The 17376-nt window shown below is 40.1% G+C and overlaps 1 protein-coding gene across 3 annotated transcripts in view; it reads right to left on the reverse strand.

The window, feature by feature from the left end:
• The window catches only part of PIEZO2 (piezo type mechanosensitive ion channel component 2), a 309596-nt gene that overhangs the window by 119286 nt on the left and 172934 nt on the right, over nt 1-17376 (reverse strand). For all 3 annotated transcript variants that reach the window (XM_084887741.1, XM_084887742.1, XM_084887740.1), the window contains exons 5-7: nt 13414-13576; nt 1806-2016; nt 257-470 (exon numbers count right to left, since the gene is read on the reverse strand). In XM_084887741.1, the coding sequence (XP_084743867.1) occupies nt 257-470; nt 1806-2016; nt 13414-13576 (588 nt within the window). The remainder of the gene's footprint in view (nt 1-256; nt 471-1805; nt 2017-13413; nt 13577-17376) is intronic.

The raw sequence follows: 17376 nt of genomic DNA on the forward strand, positions 1-17376 counted from the left end.
TGGATCTCTTTCCACAGCTGAGACCATTGTATCTGCCTCACTTGCTACAAACAGCAGCTTCCCTTTTTCCTGTCCCAGCAGCACCTCCATCTGAATGGATTATCTACTACTTTCTAGACTGTGCCACTCAATACATTTACTGCTTCCCCATCCCTAGAAGAACCCCATCCATCAAGAAGAGCCCCTGCAAATTCAAACCACATCATGTAAGAGGGCCACCTCCCCTTTAGAGTCTTAACGAGTTTTCTTCTCTTACCTTGCATAGTAGTCATTGGGTGGGACTGCTTCTTGAAAGAATTGGAACTGGTATAAATAAAGTCCAATCAAGTGTCCCGCAGTGAAAATAGCCAGGAGAACACAGAGACAGCTGAACAGCAATGGGTCGAACGTCCGGCACCAGGACCACCAGGTGCACAGACCCAAAAATACAAAAAAGTAGACAGAGGAGGTCAGAGAGGGCAGCATCATACCTAAGGAAGAAGAAATATAATCGTGAAACTTTGCATGGAACTAAAAATCATTTACCACTCAGTAACTGCAAGTACTAGAGATTATATGAATTTCCTCCACTGGTTTTTAGGTATTAATCAGGTTTGTTAAATAGTCAACATTTTATTTATAAAATCAAAATCAATGCTATTTTTATTATAAACACACACACACACACACACACACACACACACTCACACACACACACACACACACACACACACACACACCAAGTGATATTTGTAAATATGGGGAAATACCAGATGAGGAAATTCTACATATGGTATTTGAGCAGAGTAAACATCACATGTTCACACCAGCAGAATACAGCATATTTAATTGCTTGCTTCCATCTTTTGTTTCTCCCTAAAAATGTTCAGGAATACTGTTTGTCCCTTCCAACTTTCCCAATGCCACTTTAAAAATAATAATTTACCTTGTTTTTTTAGTTAACTAAGGAGTCATAATAATATTACATTCTGTGGCAGTTAAGTTTCACTAATACGTTGTCCTACCAGAAGTCAATTTGCACTATCACTAAAAAGGGAAATGTAAAAACAAGGCAATTCCTTTACAGGCATTAAAAACCTTTTAGGGGAAGTGGTGGTGGCAGGGATTTTGAAATGACTCCTCATTAAAATATTGAGACATTCTGCTATTTTTTTCCCACTTTTTAATTTTCCCATTAAAAAAGTTACGTTGTTTCATCTTGTGAAATTTCAATGAGGTAGTATTGGATGAACTTCCCAGTAGCTATTGATTATGGAATGGGGGGGGGGGGGAGAGAAGGGAGGGAGAAAGTAGACTGAGATAACATAATTATGGTATCAGCAGTCCATAACCAAAATTTAAAGGAAGTGGGTATCTGTGCTGGAAGATGGCAATGTAATTTAGGAAGAAAAAGAGTAAATTCTGGAGAGTTAAATTACGATTACTGATGAATCAATGTATACAGACATGCTCTCAGAGACACCTGTACACTAAAATTATTCATTGTCCCAGGTCACCATTCACAGGCTCTGTGGAAGAATGGTTGTTTTTCTGATCTACACTTAGAAAATGATGCCTCGTGACAGGTATCGAAAACGATTGCCTTACAGAAATTAACAGGAACTTTCTAAAATATAAAAACCAGAACTGCACGGGGAAAAATGATTTGCATGTGTGTGGTCTGTACATGTGGCCTCTTACAGAAGCTCCGGCTATTATACAGGTGTCATGGAATAGAATTATTTCCTTCTTTATTTTCTCTTCCACCAATTCTTTCATGATGTGCCAGAGTCATTTGTGCTCCATCCTGGACTGGAAACTCTCACCTGATGAACCCAGTAAAATCGTCACAACTACTTTTCCAGCGGTGGTTATCATGTTGCCAATAAACTCCTTCAGCTTGGAAGCCACAAAGGCAAACCTGCGGAAGATTTTCAGTTTTGTGCTTTCTTCCATCTCGCCTTCAACACCATCTCCTTCATCTAAATCCACTTCATAGATCAGTGCCTCTTCCGAATCTAGTTTTTCTCCTCCAGCCTAAATAAAACAAACAAACAAAAGCAAAACAGAAAACGCTGTAGTCCAGAATTTTGTCTACCCACCCAGCAGATTACATGGTTTGTAATCTATGGGTAAGTGAATCTGGTGATTTCACAAATGTGAGAAAGGATGCAGACAACCACTGAAGTCCCTGCCAGGTCTCCGATAATTCCTGAGGAGAAGTAACCAGGAAACGTCAGTCATCATAGGCCCCTAATAGCATGCCATCTTACCTACATGAGCTCATTTTTTATGGATGGAACAAGAAACTGTCTGAAACATCTTTTAATAATCTTAGCTTTCATCAATCCACATTTGGTTCCAAAAATTTAGACTTTGCCAGCAAGGTGATGGGAGGTTGAAGTATCTGTGGCCTTAACTGAAAGGGTGAGTTACATTGGTGGCTTAGAAAATCCTTTTTCTTCCTGAAGTTTATCTTTGTTCACTATTTTAGTATTTCCTGACCCTGGGAGGATGAGTGGTCTTGGGCTACTTGGCTAAATATACAGTCACTTCCTACCTTATTCTTAGAGAATGATACACTGGTTCAATTCTGGACAACTCAGCACTGCAGTACAATCATTAGAGATTTAGGGAAGAAACACACGTACAGAATATAAATATATTTCCATGCATTATTTTAAACTAGGTACATGAGGATCTTTTTGTTAGTTTTATTTGTAAAGACTGCATAAGAATTTTTTTGTGTGGAAAATTAGAATCTTCGTAGAGGAATTATAATATAAACCATCACTTTAAGACAAAAGGAGGCTGTTTCAGACTTTTGAAACTTTGTTTGCATATGCCCCTGGGCTGACAGACTTCCTGTTCTTAGCCAGATTGGCATTAGACGCTGGCTGCAGAGCCAGCAGGGTTTTTAGGCCCAGTTTACACATCTATTTAAGGCTTAAAGAGGAGAGCCTGGCCTCTCCATTTTCCCATTTTAAAGGTCTTTCTTTGATACACTCAGTTTAGATATTTACATATTGTTCACTAATGGTATCTGGACCTCTATGTCCGAATTCACTGGCACTAGGCACAGGAAGCCTGCTACAAAGTTCAAGTGCTGAGTGGACTTGAGGATGAGAGATCCTCTGTTTGCCTAGGAGAGTACAGACCACTTGCATCTTAAGTTGGCTGCTAATGTACCCCACCACGCACGCATACACACACACACACACACACACACACACACACACACACACACACATTTAATTCCAGGCCTATTCAAATTTATACACCCAAATCTGGTTCTATCATATTCCATCATGACACATTTGTATTTTTTTCCTATTGTGGGGTAGTATCTCTAGTGAAAGATGGAGCAATAAACATGTAAAGAAGTAAAAAATAAACAAGCTAAATATCTCACAGTGATAAATGCTAATCAGAAAATTAAATAGGGTGATGTGATTGTGAGTGACAGGGTAGCTATTTCAGATTCTGAGGTTGGGGAAGTCTCTCTGAGGAGGTGACATTTAAGCTAAGATCTGAACATCACAAAGTCACAAGCCTTGTGAGAAACACTAGCCAAGAGTATTCCAGGTAGAGGAAAGAGCTGTGTTCAAGGTCCATGGTGTGTTCAGAAAGAAAGCATATGTCCCCCTACTTCTTCCCACCTCCTTATCCTTCCAATTGTCAGCTGATGACCCTACTTCCTACTTCACTGAGAGGAGAAGGGTGAGCTCAGGCCAGTTCATCAGCCCACATATCTAAAGCCCACCAGCAATTCCACTTCTGGATATTTATCCGAAGAAAATAAAAACACTAATTCAAAAAGACATATGCACTTCTATGTTCACTGTAGCATTATTTATAACTAGAGGCCCAATGCAGGAATTCGTGCACAGATGGGGTCTGGGTCTTCTGGCCCCAACTGGTGTATAAGGGCCACTGGGCCTATCAGGAGGAGGAAATTGTGGGAGGTTGGCCGGCTGGCCCATACCAATTGAGGCCCAATCAGGGCCTGGCCAGCTGGGGGGAGGGGCCATGGATGATTGGTCAGCAGGCCCTGCCCCCTATTGGGGCGGGGGGGTTGGGGGGAAGGGGATTGGGAGCAGGGCCAGCTATGAGAAGGGGCTGTGTGCAGTGGGGCTGTGGGCAGTGGGCTGGCCAGCCCTGCCCCCAAATGGGATAGGATGGGCCAATCAGGAGCAAAGCTGGCTGAAGGAGGGGCCATGGACTGATTGGGGTGGTGGGGACTGATTGGGGTGGTGGGGACAGGCTGCCCACAGTTCCTCCGCAAATGGGGTGGGGATGGCAATCAGGGGCTAGCGGCCTGTGGGAGGGGCTTCAGGTGGCTGGCCAGCTGGCCAGTCCTGCCCCGATTGGGAAGGAGGGCAATCAGGGGTGGGGCAAGCCAGGGGGAGGGGCTGCAGGAGGTTGGCTGGCTGGTTCGCTGGCCACAGTGGGAGTCATAGCAATCGGTTGTTCTGGCTTTCCAGTCGCTGGCTTTTTATGTATATAGATAAATGATAGATAAAGAAACCAATAAGTGATAGATAGATAATATTCCATATACACCCAATGGAATACTACACAGCAACAAAAAAGAATGAAAACTTGCCATTTGTGACAACATGGATGGATCTAGAGGGTATTATGTTAGGTGAAATAAGTCAGGCAAAGAAAGACAAATATCATATGATTTTACTTATATGTGAAATCTAAAAATACACACATAAAACCAGCAAACAAAGCAAAAATAGACTGATAGAGAGACCAAAGAAATGGTTACCAGAAGGCAATTGGTCGGGGAGGGGTGAAGAGGTGAATGGGACTGGAGTCAATGACATTGTGATAAGCTTGCTTAGTGACAGGTCATTACTAGAATTAGCGGGGTGATAACATTGTAAGGTATAAAAATGTCGAATCACTATATTGTACACTGAAACTACTGTAACCAATATAGTATTATATACCAACTATACTTAAAAATAAAAATAAAGCCCACCTGTGGAGCAGACACTCAGATCCCTCCCTCCCATGGCTGCAGATGAACTGTGCATGCTGGGACACCAAAGAGGACAGCCCCAGCCAGCCTCCCCTCTCCCCTGCATCACCGTGTGCTCCCTTTCTCCTGGCTCACACCATCAGCAAGTCAATATGCCTCAGCAGCTCATGTTAGAAAAACTCATTCCTGCCAACCCACACCTGCCTTACGGAGACACACTCTCTAAGACTTAGCTCCTTCCCCCACACTTAATTTCTCTTGAACCCACCTTAGCAGGATTTTGGTTAACAACCACTTCACCTAGCGAGGGGTTTGATGGCCTATTTCACAAGGCAATTCCAAGGGAGACCACAGCCAGAAGGATATTGCTGTGGTGGAGGAGAGGGGAGTTATGGAGCTGAGGAGAGTTTTTGCAGAGTCTTTGCAATGTGTCTTGGAGTTCCAGTGAACAGGACTAGCTGGAAAGCTAATGTAGAGGGAGGAGGGACAGAGGGAACCAAAGACAGTTCCAATGGTTTTGTCTTTATTGAGGAGATGAGGACAATAAGGAAGTGGAGTGGGCTGGGGAAATTCAACTCTGAGGTGCCTTTCAGCCTCCTGTTGGAGGTGTCATGGGGCAGCTAGTATAGCAATCTGGAGCACTGGAGAGGGCAAAGCAGGAGACGTTTATTGGTGGTTCACTGGCAGGTGGAAGGTTTTAATGTCAGGAGTCTAATGAGATTACAGAGGTGCTGCCCCGCCCTGGTACCAGTCTGTCCATCCAACCTTATCCTCATCTCTTTGTCCAGAGGAAAGTTGGGTTTGTGGGGGAACACCTGCAGGAAATCAGGTGTGTGGGGGAACTCAGAATCCACAGCTCGTTGCCTCGGGCCATCCTGTTCGCCTCTCAGCTCTAAGGCCCCAGCTCACACACCAGTTATTCCTCCCACCTGCCTGTCTTCCTCCCACCTCCCAAGCAGAGTTAAGGGGTAAAAGGGGTCAATCCAGTGACACCATTGCTATGGCAGCCACACCACCATCCACACATAAAGGATCTGCTCATGGGGCTCCTGCTGCTTAATATTCCCTCACAGCAGGTGAGCAATGCATTAAAAATCCTCCGTGATGAAGGAAATGTGGCCAAAAACCTTCAGTCACTGCACTTGAAAAAGGAGACAGAGAGAGAGAACATAGCCAGAGCTGCCTGGGTCACAGCTAGAAACACACTCATAACTTTCAGAATAAATGACTTATTATTCAATTATAGAAGTGCTACGGATGTAGATTAAATCGAGTAAAAATCTCTGGTCAAGAACTTTGTGAGGTTAAACAAATGCATTTTCCCGACCTCTCTTAGGCGTGACTAGGGCCCCTGCGATTTTTATAAACATACCACTGTATTTGAGGTTTTTTGGCATTTTTGTACCAAAGTCCCTGAGGCCCTTCTTTGGAAATGCTTTCTAAAGCTTTCAGGCTGAGCGAGAGCCGAAAGTGAGCTGTGTTTGACGCTGTGAGCCCCTACCGTCCAAGCTGGGGCCAGAACTGCCATTAGTCACATCATCCGGCTTATTCTCAGGCCAGCTTTCTTCCCCTAAATGATTCCTTGGGTGCAGTATAAACACTGCCGCTCAGGCAGAGCGCTGGCTCGCTCCCACGTATTTACTAACAAGCTGCCATGCCGGTCACGGTTGTGATCTGTCCCTGCTTTTGAGTACAACTTGATTCTGGCCTTGAAGCTGAGAAGGAGTAGCTATAAAGACTGATTTAATGCCCCTGGTTCCTAACGCTGTCTTAGACATTAAAGACCAGCAGAACCCTTTATAGTTTAAAAAGCCACATAAAATATTACATGTCATTATTGTCCATGTTTAAATCTAAAACTTTGCTGAAGAAATGTAAATCCTTTAAGAAGCCTTTTTTTAAAGTAACTGACTTCAAAATGCACCCACATCTCTTCCACATCTTTTTAATGTTTGATTTTGTTTGTTTGTATTGATTAATTTTTATTTGAGGATTTTTTTCCATTAGTTTTTAGAGAGGATAGAAGGGGGAAGGGGAAGAGAGAAAGAGAGATCCATGGGAGAGAGACACATTGATTGGTTGCTTTCCGAGAATTAAACTTGAAACCCAGGTATATGCCCTTGACCAGGTATCGAACCCATGACCCTCCGATGCACAGGCCAACACTCTAACCACTGAGCCCCTACAGCCAATGCACACCCACATTTCTTATGACTGCGCCTCTTATGTCATGAGAGGAAGCTCTGAGAGGTCTGAATTCAGTTGCCTGCAGCTCAGATTCCTCTCTGAACTGGATCAGCCTAAACACATAGAAGTCCCTGCGTCTCATCTCACTGTTGCCTCCCCTGACGCCCCATCCCCAACAGTCATTAGTGGTCACTTCCACTCACATTTGGAAGACACAATAAATTACTTTTGCCAAAACCGGTTTGGCCCAGTGGATAGAGCGTCGATCTGCAGACTGAAAGGTCCCAGGTTCGATTCTGGTCAAGGGCATGTACATTGGTTGCGGGCACATCCCCGGTGGGGGATGTACAGGAGGCAGCTGGTCGATGTTTCTCTCTCATCAATGTTTCTAGCTTTCTATCCCTCTCCCTTCCTCTCTGTAAAAAAAATCAATTAAAATATATATTTAAATAAATAAATAAATAAATAAATAAATAAATAAATACTTTTGGTAGAACCCAAACGTCCATATTTCTTTACCACCAAGCACTAAAAGGTTCAACCCAGGTTGTAACAAATACTAAGGAACACCTAGGAATCTTTATGAGGGTACATTCCCAAGCTTTCCTAACTCAGAAATACTGGGAGTGAACCCAGGGCCTGCAGGAATACACAGCTGCCATGCGGGTCTTTGAAGCAATCGGCCCAGAGTTCACACACTGGCTGACATCTGCCACCACAGAGCGAAGGCTCCACATTCAGCTGACGAAGCACAATCTGAACTCCTTTGTTTGACTCATATCCAAGGCAGACTCCCTTAATTGGGAAATAGACTGAAGAAGTGATTTATCTGTGGAGCCTCCTTTAGGTTTCAGATGTTAGACGAGAGCTTTTCCTGCAGCTGAGTCCATTTTCCTCTTCTGCGTGTTTAAAACCAGGTGATTGAGGACATTTCAATTAAAGTTTATCAGAGTCACAAATAATGAGTCAAAAGAACTGGGAGGAAAAGGGAGTATTCTTCTAAAGTACATTTTTCATGAGTTGTTTATTATTAAAAGTTAACAGTTTATCTTACCAGAATGGGTTCATCTCAACAGAAGAGCCCAAGGCAGAAAAAGGCAAGTGTTGTGACTGACTGCAGGAGATAAATGCCATCCCCAGTGTCCCCCCGGGGAGCAAGCAATCGGGGAGACAAAGGCACTTGTTTCAGTGGTGTCATGCATGTTATGTAAGTCTTATGTGATTTCCATAAGATCTCTCTTTCTCTCTCTCTCTTCCCCTGCCCCCTTCTATCCTCTCTAAAAACCAATGGGGAAAAAATCCTCCAGTGAAGATCAATCAATACAGATAAAGCAAATATTTTATTCTGTTGCTACACTTGTTTTAGGAAAATTCTTTATACAAACTTTAAAGAGCTGTCTAAATAGTCCCCTGCTTCATTTGGAAAAGTGAGTATGCAGATGTATGCTTTCCACCACCTTCTATGGAGTAATGGAAGTTTAAGGAAGGACAGGTAAAGGCAAGCTGAGTTAGCAGACAGTAACTAGTTAGGTTTGCCAGGAGGACAGGATCTAGGGAGCTTTCAAAGAAATTGTCCTACTACCACCTCACACCTTCTCCTACCTCCCAGAGATGCTGACTTATTAGGTTTAGGATGGGACCCGCCTCAGAATCTTTACAAACTTCCAGGTCAGTTTATTAATGATAGCCATTCTGACAGGTATGGGCTGATACCTCATTGTGGTGTTAGTTTGCATTTCTCTGATATGAGTGACCTTGAGCATTTTTTCATATGTCTACTGGCCATCTGTATGTCCTCTTTGGAGAAGTGTCTATTCAGGTTCTTTGCCCATTTTTTAATTGGGTTGTTTGGGTGTGTTTTTTGTTGCTGTTCTTGTTTTTGGTGTTGGATTATATGAGTTCTTTATAAATATTGGATATTAACCTTTTATCAGATGTACCATTCGCAAATCTGCTCTCTCATTCAGTGGATTGTCTTTTCATTTTGTTGATGGTTTCTTTTGCTGTGCAAAAAAGTTTTTAGTTTGGTGTAGTGACATGTTTATTTTTTCCTTTTGTTTTCCTTGCCTGAGGTGATATATAAGGAAAAATATTGCTACGAGAAATGTCTGAAATTTTATTGCCTATGTTTTCTTCTAGGATAAATCAACAAACAACAAGTGCTGGTGAGGATGTGGAGAAAAGGGAACCCTTGTGCACTGTTGGTGGGAATGCAGATTGGTGCAGCCACTATGGAAAACATTACGGAGGTTCCTCAAACAATAAAAAAAGTGGAACTGCATTATACTCCACAATTTCACTACTGTGTATATATCCAAAGAAACCCAAAACACTAATTTGAAAGAATATATGCACCCATGTGTTCATTGCAGCGTTATTTACAACTAGAGGCCCAGTGCATGAAATTAATGCAAGAGTAGGCCTACCTTTACACAGCTGCCTGCACCAACTTCCCTCTGGCACCTGGGACCTAGGCTTCCCTCGCAGCCCTGGCTTCATCTGGAAGGTCATCCCAAAGGACATCTGGGAAAATGTCTGGTCTAATTAGCATATTACGCTTTTCTTATCATAGATAGCCAAGATATGGAAACAGCCCAAGTGTCCGTCAATAGACAAGTGGATAAAAAAGTGATGGTACATATATGCAAGGAAACATTACTTGGCCATAAAAGAATGAAAGCATACCATTTTGACATCATGGATAAATCTAGAGGGTCCTATGCTATGTGAAATAAGTCAGACAAAGAAAAACAAATACTATGTGACTTCACTCTAAAGAATAAAATAAATGAATAAGCAAAATAGAAAAGGACTCATAGATACAGAGAACGGATTAATGGTTGCTAGAGGGATGAGGGGTTAGGAATCAGGTGAAAAAGGTGAAGGGATTAAGAAGTACTACTAACTGAGAGTCTCAAAATATTCATGAGAATGTCACGTACAGCATAGAGAAGATAGTTGGTAATATTGTATTGACTATGTATGTGCCAGGTGGGAGATCGCTCTGCAGGGTATGTGGTTGTCTCACCACTGTGCTGTACACTTGAAACTAATAAAAACTAGTGTTGAATGTAAACTGTAATTTAAAAATAAAATTTAAAATAATAATAATATCCCTGCCCTTCTGTATGACAAGGCTACCTTTGACTGGCTGTCAGGTTGATAAGCTCCCAGGTGAATGGAAATCCATGCTCTCACCTGGTGTCCAGGGTGATGTAGATATTGTGGGCTATAAAGCTGGTCATGGACCCAAGCCTAACTAGTCTCTCCAATAAACACTCCTAGTGACACTCACACTGTGGGCCAATGACTTCCTGCAACTAAAAATGTTCCTTTATTTAAATGAATGGCATCTAAAATCACTAGAATTAAAAGCTATACCCCAATTATGAATGGGTTTAACCCAGAGAAGACAGATCAAGCGTGCTGCCTTTTGGGGGACATGTGACAGTGATTCTTGCCCAGCTTCTGAGGATGATCCTGAGAAGCAACAAAAGTAATGGAGTGCAAGGTTGGCAAGGCAACGGGGCAGCCGTCCAGCTTCTTATCATTCTGAATAGTGCCATGTTTCAGATGATTATGTCTGTGTTGAAAAAAAAAACAGGATCTAGAAAATTTAAAGCCGTTGACTTTAGACTAAATCTCAGGGGAGAGCTGAGCAAATGCCGAATGCCTAATTAGGAGACAATGAAAAAGGTCAATTTCTTCCATTCTTTGTTTCTTTAAAACAAAATAGTAACTTGAATCTCAAAGCTAAAACTTCAAAGCACTGCCCCGCTAATCATCGGATGTGGCAGAATGCAGGTGCCACAGTTGCCTAATGAACAATGGGTATTAGAAAGGCTGATGCAGTTTTTGAGATTCAGAATGAATTTCTAAATGATATTAGCAGGACCTACATGTTGCATTCCTGAAGTTTTAACAGGTGGTGGATGGCCTATACTGGAATATTCTTTTTGTCCTTCATCTTTGACTTGTTAGGCTATTTAAAAGATTCTTCTTTAAGCAGACCAAGTCATGACTAAAATCCCTATTTAAATAGACATTTATACATTTAGTTTAACATTATATTAAAATACCATTTGATTCATAAAGAAGGCTGAAATATCATTAAAGAGCTAGATAAAGTTAGAAGTTTAGAAATAAACAAGATTAATATACGCTTGGTGAAATTACATAGTGTTTTCATTGCACAGGGAACCCTCTTCTACACAATTCACTTTTCATAACCTAACTCATTTTTTAAAAAGATTTAGGAATAGGAATCTTTATCCCAGTTCTGACTTTTAGATGTGCTTATGCATTAAAATGAAGGAAAAAAAAAAAACACACAACAAGACCGCAGAGGTGTCAGATGAAACAGAACCTCCAATGGCAATGAGGAACCGGTTCCCTCACTGAGTCTGCTCTCTGTCCACTGCAAGAGCAAGTCGGGCTCCCACCTGCTGCCAGTCTCCACCTCCCCCAGGGCCTTCCAGGGGGTCCTTGGATTTGTGGTGCCCTTCGAAACAGCAAATTTAAGATCATCATCAAGTCCTTGAAGATTAGGGGAGATTTAAGAGTCCTCTCCTGGGATTAATTGCTACTTTAAAACAATGCTGGATTTGAAAAGGAATTCTCCCAGGCACCAGTGGATTAATCTTGCCATTGCTCTACTGAGATAAATGAAATAAGAAGCAATGCCAGCAAACACTTTTCTGTCAAAGGATCCTCCAAAAACCAAACAGTCCAGAGTACAAACGCCAAGATTTATAAGCAGCAGGAAGTATGTTGGGCCCTTCAGAATAAAATAAATTCCCTTGCGTATTTTGGCCGTGTTCTTCCTTTCAGACTCAAGACAGATTGCTCACATGCAAGAAAAAAAATTCCTTGTGGGTTTATCTCAGAAGATTCACACTCCAGCCTGCTCCTCCCAGGCTACCTGGTAGGCTGAAATTTGTTAAGAAAATACAGATTAATATTTAAATTAGGCCAAAATTATGAGGTTGAGAGGATATCAACCTCATAATAATGACAGTGTTTTCAAAGCCCCAAATAAGTAATGTTTAGACTAGTCACCCCTCTTATTATCATTAAATAATATGATTAATAATAAATGGCGCACAGATACTTAAACAAATTTCAAGTGGGAGAGAGGTACCATAAGTCTGTCTTTGAGAATTGGGTGTAACTAGGACAGAAACTTGATTTTAGAATTGGTCTTTGTAATGGCTTTGAGAACCTTCTTCACCAAATGCATGAACTTAGCTGTAACCTAAAATCCATCCTCTGTGGGTCAATGTAGGTTTTCCCTGTCCTCTGGAAAAAGAGCATCTGACCCTGGAGACGGAAGTTCTTTCTAGACGAAGATTTTGTAAGTTATTCATTTTTGTACAAATGGCACAAAAGGATTATTTTTTGAGTGGGTTGGCCTCAACTCATACCATACAACTTCACTTTCTATTATCCTAAGAGGACCCTGGGTTTGACATTTTAAAAACTGCACTACTGCCTCTCAAATTGGAGAAGAGCAAAATGAGGAGCAGACACTGGTTGGGGGGTGGGAGTGGGGGCAGTGTAAGAAGTTATCTGACAACCATCATTCGCCAAGGAGTGAAATTTGACATGTTCCCTGATTCAGTAGCTACTTCTGAAACCCTTCTCCGTAAAAACCATAGCTCAAAGCTACCATACATGGTACTCAGTTTGTTATTTGTTTTTTTACCTTTAAAAAATTCTTATACTTTTCCAAATGCATATATTTTTTTCTCTAGAGTACTTTAAAATAACTTGACCAAAGCATTCTTAGTTTACATAACATTTCCCTGAAGAGCACAGGTACACAGATCGAAAAGCTTCCCTTACAGGTGAAATTAATTGTCTTTCTCCTAAAACTACCAGGTGTTCCTACTTCTCTAAATATTTTGCAATAACAAAGGTACCTAGACCAATGAACCATAATACTATGAATGTAAAAGCTTAACCATCTGAGATAATATTAGATGAGAGTTTGGGGGAGTGAAAAGGACACTGGGTCAAGCCCTGACCATAGGAGATGAATGCCTCAAGAAGTGTGACACTTCCATTCCATAGGCTTGTCTCCTCATAGACAAGGCGTTGATGAGAATGCATACCCATCAGGACTACACAGACTTAAGCCAAGCACAGTAAAGCATACAGCACTATGCACATGTAGCTGTGACTATTACTCTTCCACACGTATTAAGGGTCAAGGCCCTCAGAAATCAAAGGAAGATTTATGAAGTCAGATTTACCAATTCTTCATTTTCAAACTCCAGGTTATACTGTGCTGCTTCTTCTGTCACTGGTTTCTGAACGATGTTTCTGCAGATGAGCCAGATGGTCAGACTAGCGATGAACATCCCAATATCAGGTACAAACACTCTGATCCCATTGCCAGCGTCAGCTCCCTTTAAGCTGTGGAAGGAAAGAAAAGGGTGAGGAAATGTAGTTGCTTTTATATTTCCGTGGTTAAATTAGCATAAAGTATGCTTGAATCTTCTTAATGATTTAAAACTAATGATACCTTATTTTCTGCTCCAAAGGTACCAAAAAGCTTTTCATTGACCTCAGAGTCTTATGTAATTTAAGATTTAGGAAGGTTGCATGGTTTCTCTGGAGTTTTGGAACTATTATAAAGACCCCTAAATCAATGCTCACTCTCAGAACAAGCTAATAAACTATATCATTAAATAAACATCATGTTCGGTCCAGATATAGGTGCTTGCACTCTAGCTGAAGCAGTTAAAAACTAGGCATGTACTAGTGGCTAAGAGAGCTTTTACTTTAGACATAAATCAAAGCCCAGAAGGGAAAAAAGTAGAGAAAATGCTAATATAATCCTTGAATTCAGGAATCTCTTCATTATTTGTAATACTTAGTTGATTTTTTTCCATATTATTCCAAGAAAGGTAAAACTAGTATTTTTTTTTCTTTTAGTCTTGAGAATTAACAATGAACTTCAAATTAGAAATCTGGGTTCAAGTGTCAGTAAGTCATTGACTTGCTGAATTCCACTGGAGGATTTCTCAGAGTCATATGTTCTTCCTCTGTGCCAAAGAGATAACACTATTTGCCTTCTTTATCTCATTTGAGTCCAATGAAAGTGAATCAATGTTATCAGAAATAAAACTTGTTTAGATACAGGAAGCAAAAGATAGGAATATATATCATGTAAATATATATGTCTTTTCATATACTCTTTATATAACTAAATACATACTGTGTTATGTTCGTGTACATTGCATATGTTATACTAGAGGCCAGGTGCATGGATTTGTGTGCTGGCAGGGTCCCTCAGCTTGGCCTGCACCCTCTCGCAATCCGGGACCTTCGGGGGATGTTGGACTGCAAGTTTCTGCCTGATTCCTGCAGGCTAGGCTGAGGGACCTCTAGTATGCATATAAAATCTTGGGTTAATCTCTTCCCATCCTCCTCTCCCCACCATCCTTCTGAGACTCATCAATCTGTTCCATGTTTCTATCCCTGTCCAATGAGCATCTGCTACCTGGTGGTCAGTGCCCATCATAGCTACTGGTTAAACAGTTGAACGGTCAAAATGCAAAACAGTTGCTTAGGCTTTTATATAGAGAGATATTGTGATTAAAACATAAAATAATAACAAATAGAAAGACTGCCTCACCCCCTTAGAAATAACCATTAGTGACATGTTAGTAAATTTAAAAAGTAGTAACAATGGCTACCACTATGGAGCAATTGCTTTATGCTAATAGCTTGACACATATTATTTAATCCAACTAATCACTATGTAGAATTAGGCATTATTATTTAATCTCCTTTAGATACAAAAAAAAATTAGGCTTCAAATGGCAAAACTAATTCCCCTAATGTCATAGAAACAGATAGTATTCTAATGTAGAATATTCCAGGGGAAAATCCTCAAACCAATCTAATTTCCTTAAAAAATAAATAAATAAATAAAATAAAATAAAAAATAAAAAAAAGGTCTGAAAAGGGCATACACTGCATAAGCTTTATCTTGACAAATGGCTCTTCCCTTTTCTGAACAGTGAAACATGAAAATAATAAGAGAGCCCCTTACCTCCATAAATAACACAAATATGGTTGTGTCAGAGGATTTTGTTTGTTTGTTAGTTTGTTTGTTTTGTTTTTTGTTTTTTGTTTTAAATGGCAAATTTCTTTCCTTTGGGACAAGAGTAAGAGAATTTGATTAAGAACACTTCATCTAAACTAAATGTATAATGACATTGATGATTGATTTTACCATAGGAAACAAATGTAGATTCTTTGTATACTTTTAATGTATGCCTAACACGATCAAATAGCAGAAATGAGAACTAATTTCATTAGAATGAGAAGAAAGGGGGTCAAGATGGATTTGGTGGGATAGGTTATTATAGCTCTTTCATGGAAAACAAACTGACCATGGCATTTTATGGAAAGTACCATTTAAGTGAGTTGAGGGGGAAAGAGTTCTTAAAGGAAAGCTAACAATCTCAGCTGATTCCTGCACCACAACAGAGACATAGGAAGCCAGTGCTGAGCCTTAAGCCTGTCCTATCTGTAGACTGCATTAAGCTCCCAATTTGCAAACAGTCCCTGTGAGATAATAGACTTAGTCTTAGCTCTGTGTGCTGTACTAAAAGAGACATTTCATAGCACACATACGAGGGAGTAAATAGAGGCAGTTTGTGAAAGCAATCACCCCACCTGCTGTGAGAAAATTCAGCTATTGGATCCAGGATGGGTCTGAGATCCCAATTTAGAATGAAATCTTTCAGAGACAGAGGTGCTAACCCATTAACTACTACTCTTCGCTTGCTGAGTTAACAAAGCAGTGCACTCAAAATACTATCATTGCAGAAACAATAAGACTGAGGAATCTACTGAAGAGCATGTATAATGAATGGGTCATAGTCTAATTGATACATGATTTGGAGAGCATTTTATCAACAAAATTCCCTTCTTCATTGTTTAGACCGGTGCCTACTAAAGTGCATTAATCTGATTGTTCTTTATGTATTCCTCAGGAATGCTGTTAATTAAAACAAAAGTTAAAAAACAGTCTTAAGTCCAAAAAATGTTAGAAAATCACAATGCATATTACTACAGTAAAGTACTTGAGAGGTTCTGTAGTAAAACAATATATTTGTGTTTGTTTAAGCCTCTGTTTCCCAAATTTATTTGACTAAAACCATTTCTTCAAAGTTGTATGTAATATTTATTATATTCTGCTGAGCTAATGTTCATGGCACAGATTTTTAAAAAATGTTTGGTTAGAGTCTGCTCATGGGTCTAGATATTTGGTCAAAATGAATAGATAAGAAGGAAACTATACTAACGTGTAGCTAATTCCTATATATTTGTTTTTTAATAGGCCTCTATTAATTTTAGAAGTCAATGACATCTCATTCAGTTTCTTCACCCCATCATCCAAATACCTATCCATTCACTCAGTTCATGCTGGGAGCCACATGGGGTCTGTGCTTGGGAGAGGCATTATGGCTGAAAGGGTAGATTTGAGTTTTCTTCTCACATATGTTGGCTCATTCAAAAGAGTAAATTAGTATTCAGAGACAGTGTATGGCATAGGTAATATATGTGTGAGGCCCTCTAAAATAATCATAAGTATACATTACAGGCATTGAACAATAAATTAAAATTTACTTCTAGTTAATTCTACATTTGGGACTAAGCTAACCAGGTATTGCATAAAAGTCCTGTTTTAAAATAAATTAATAATATCTATGTATACATTTTCCATAAAATATTATCCTAGATAGCGCTGTTTTCCAGGCATATTAAATTACATTTTTTTCATATATAAAAGTATGTACTAAACTGCTTAAAACATCATGTTCTCTTAAGTAGGCAAACATTTCCTTTCCAATTTGTTATCGTGAATGATCTTATTTATCCAGTGTATTTATACTTGAAAGGGAGTTGAGGAAGCTGGAAATTGGGAATAACCTACATATCCATCAAGAGGAGAATAAATAGATTAAATTAGGATAGATCCATAAGATAAAATAAATACTATAAATCAACAAACTTGTATAAATTGTGTGACCTATGTATCTTACAAACAAAATATTGAGAAAAATAAAAAAGGATAAAAGTAGTAAACATTCAGAATGTTAATCACTTAAGGATTCAGGCGTAAAGAACTAAATGCACACAACAACTATTTCTGGGTGAGGGCGAAGGATTCAGTCAACTATATTAGTAATGCTGAA

The sequence above is a fragment of the Pipistrellus hanaki genome, assembly GCF_964339955.1.
Source record: "Pipistrellus hanaki genome assembly, chromosome: 6".
NCBI classification, from domain to species: domain Eukaryota; kingdom Metazoa; phylum Chordata; class Mammalia; order Chiroptera; family Vespertilionidae; genus Pipistrellus; species Pipistrellus hanaki.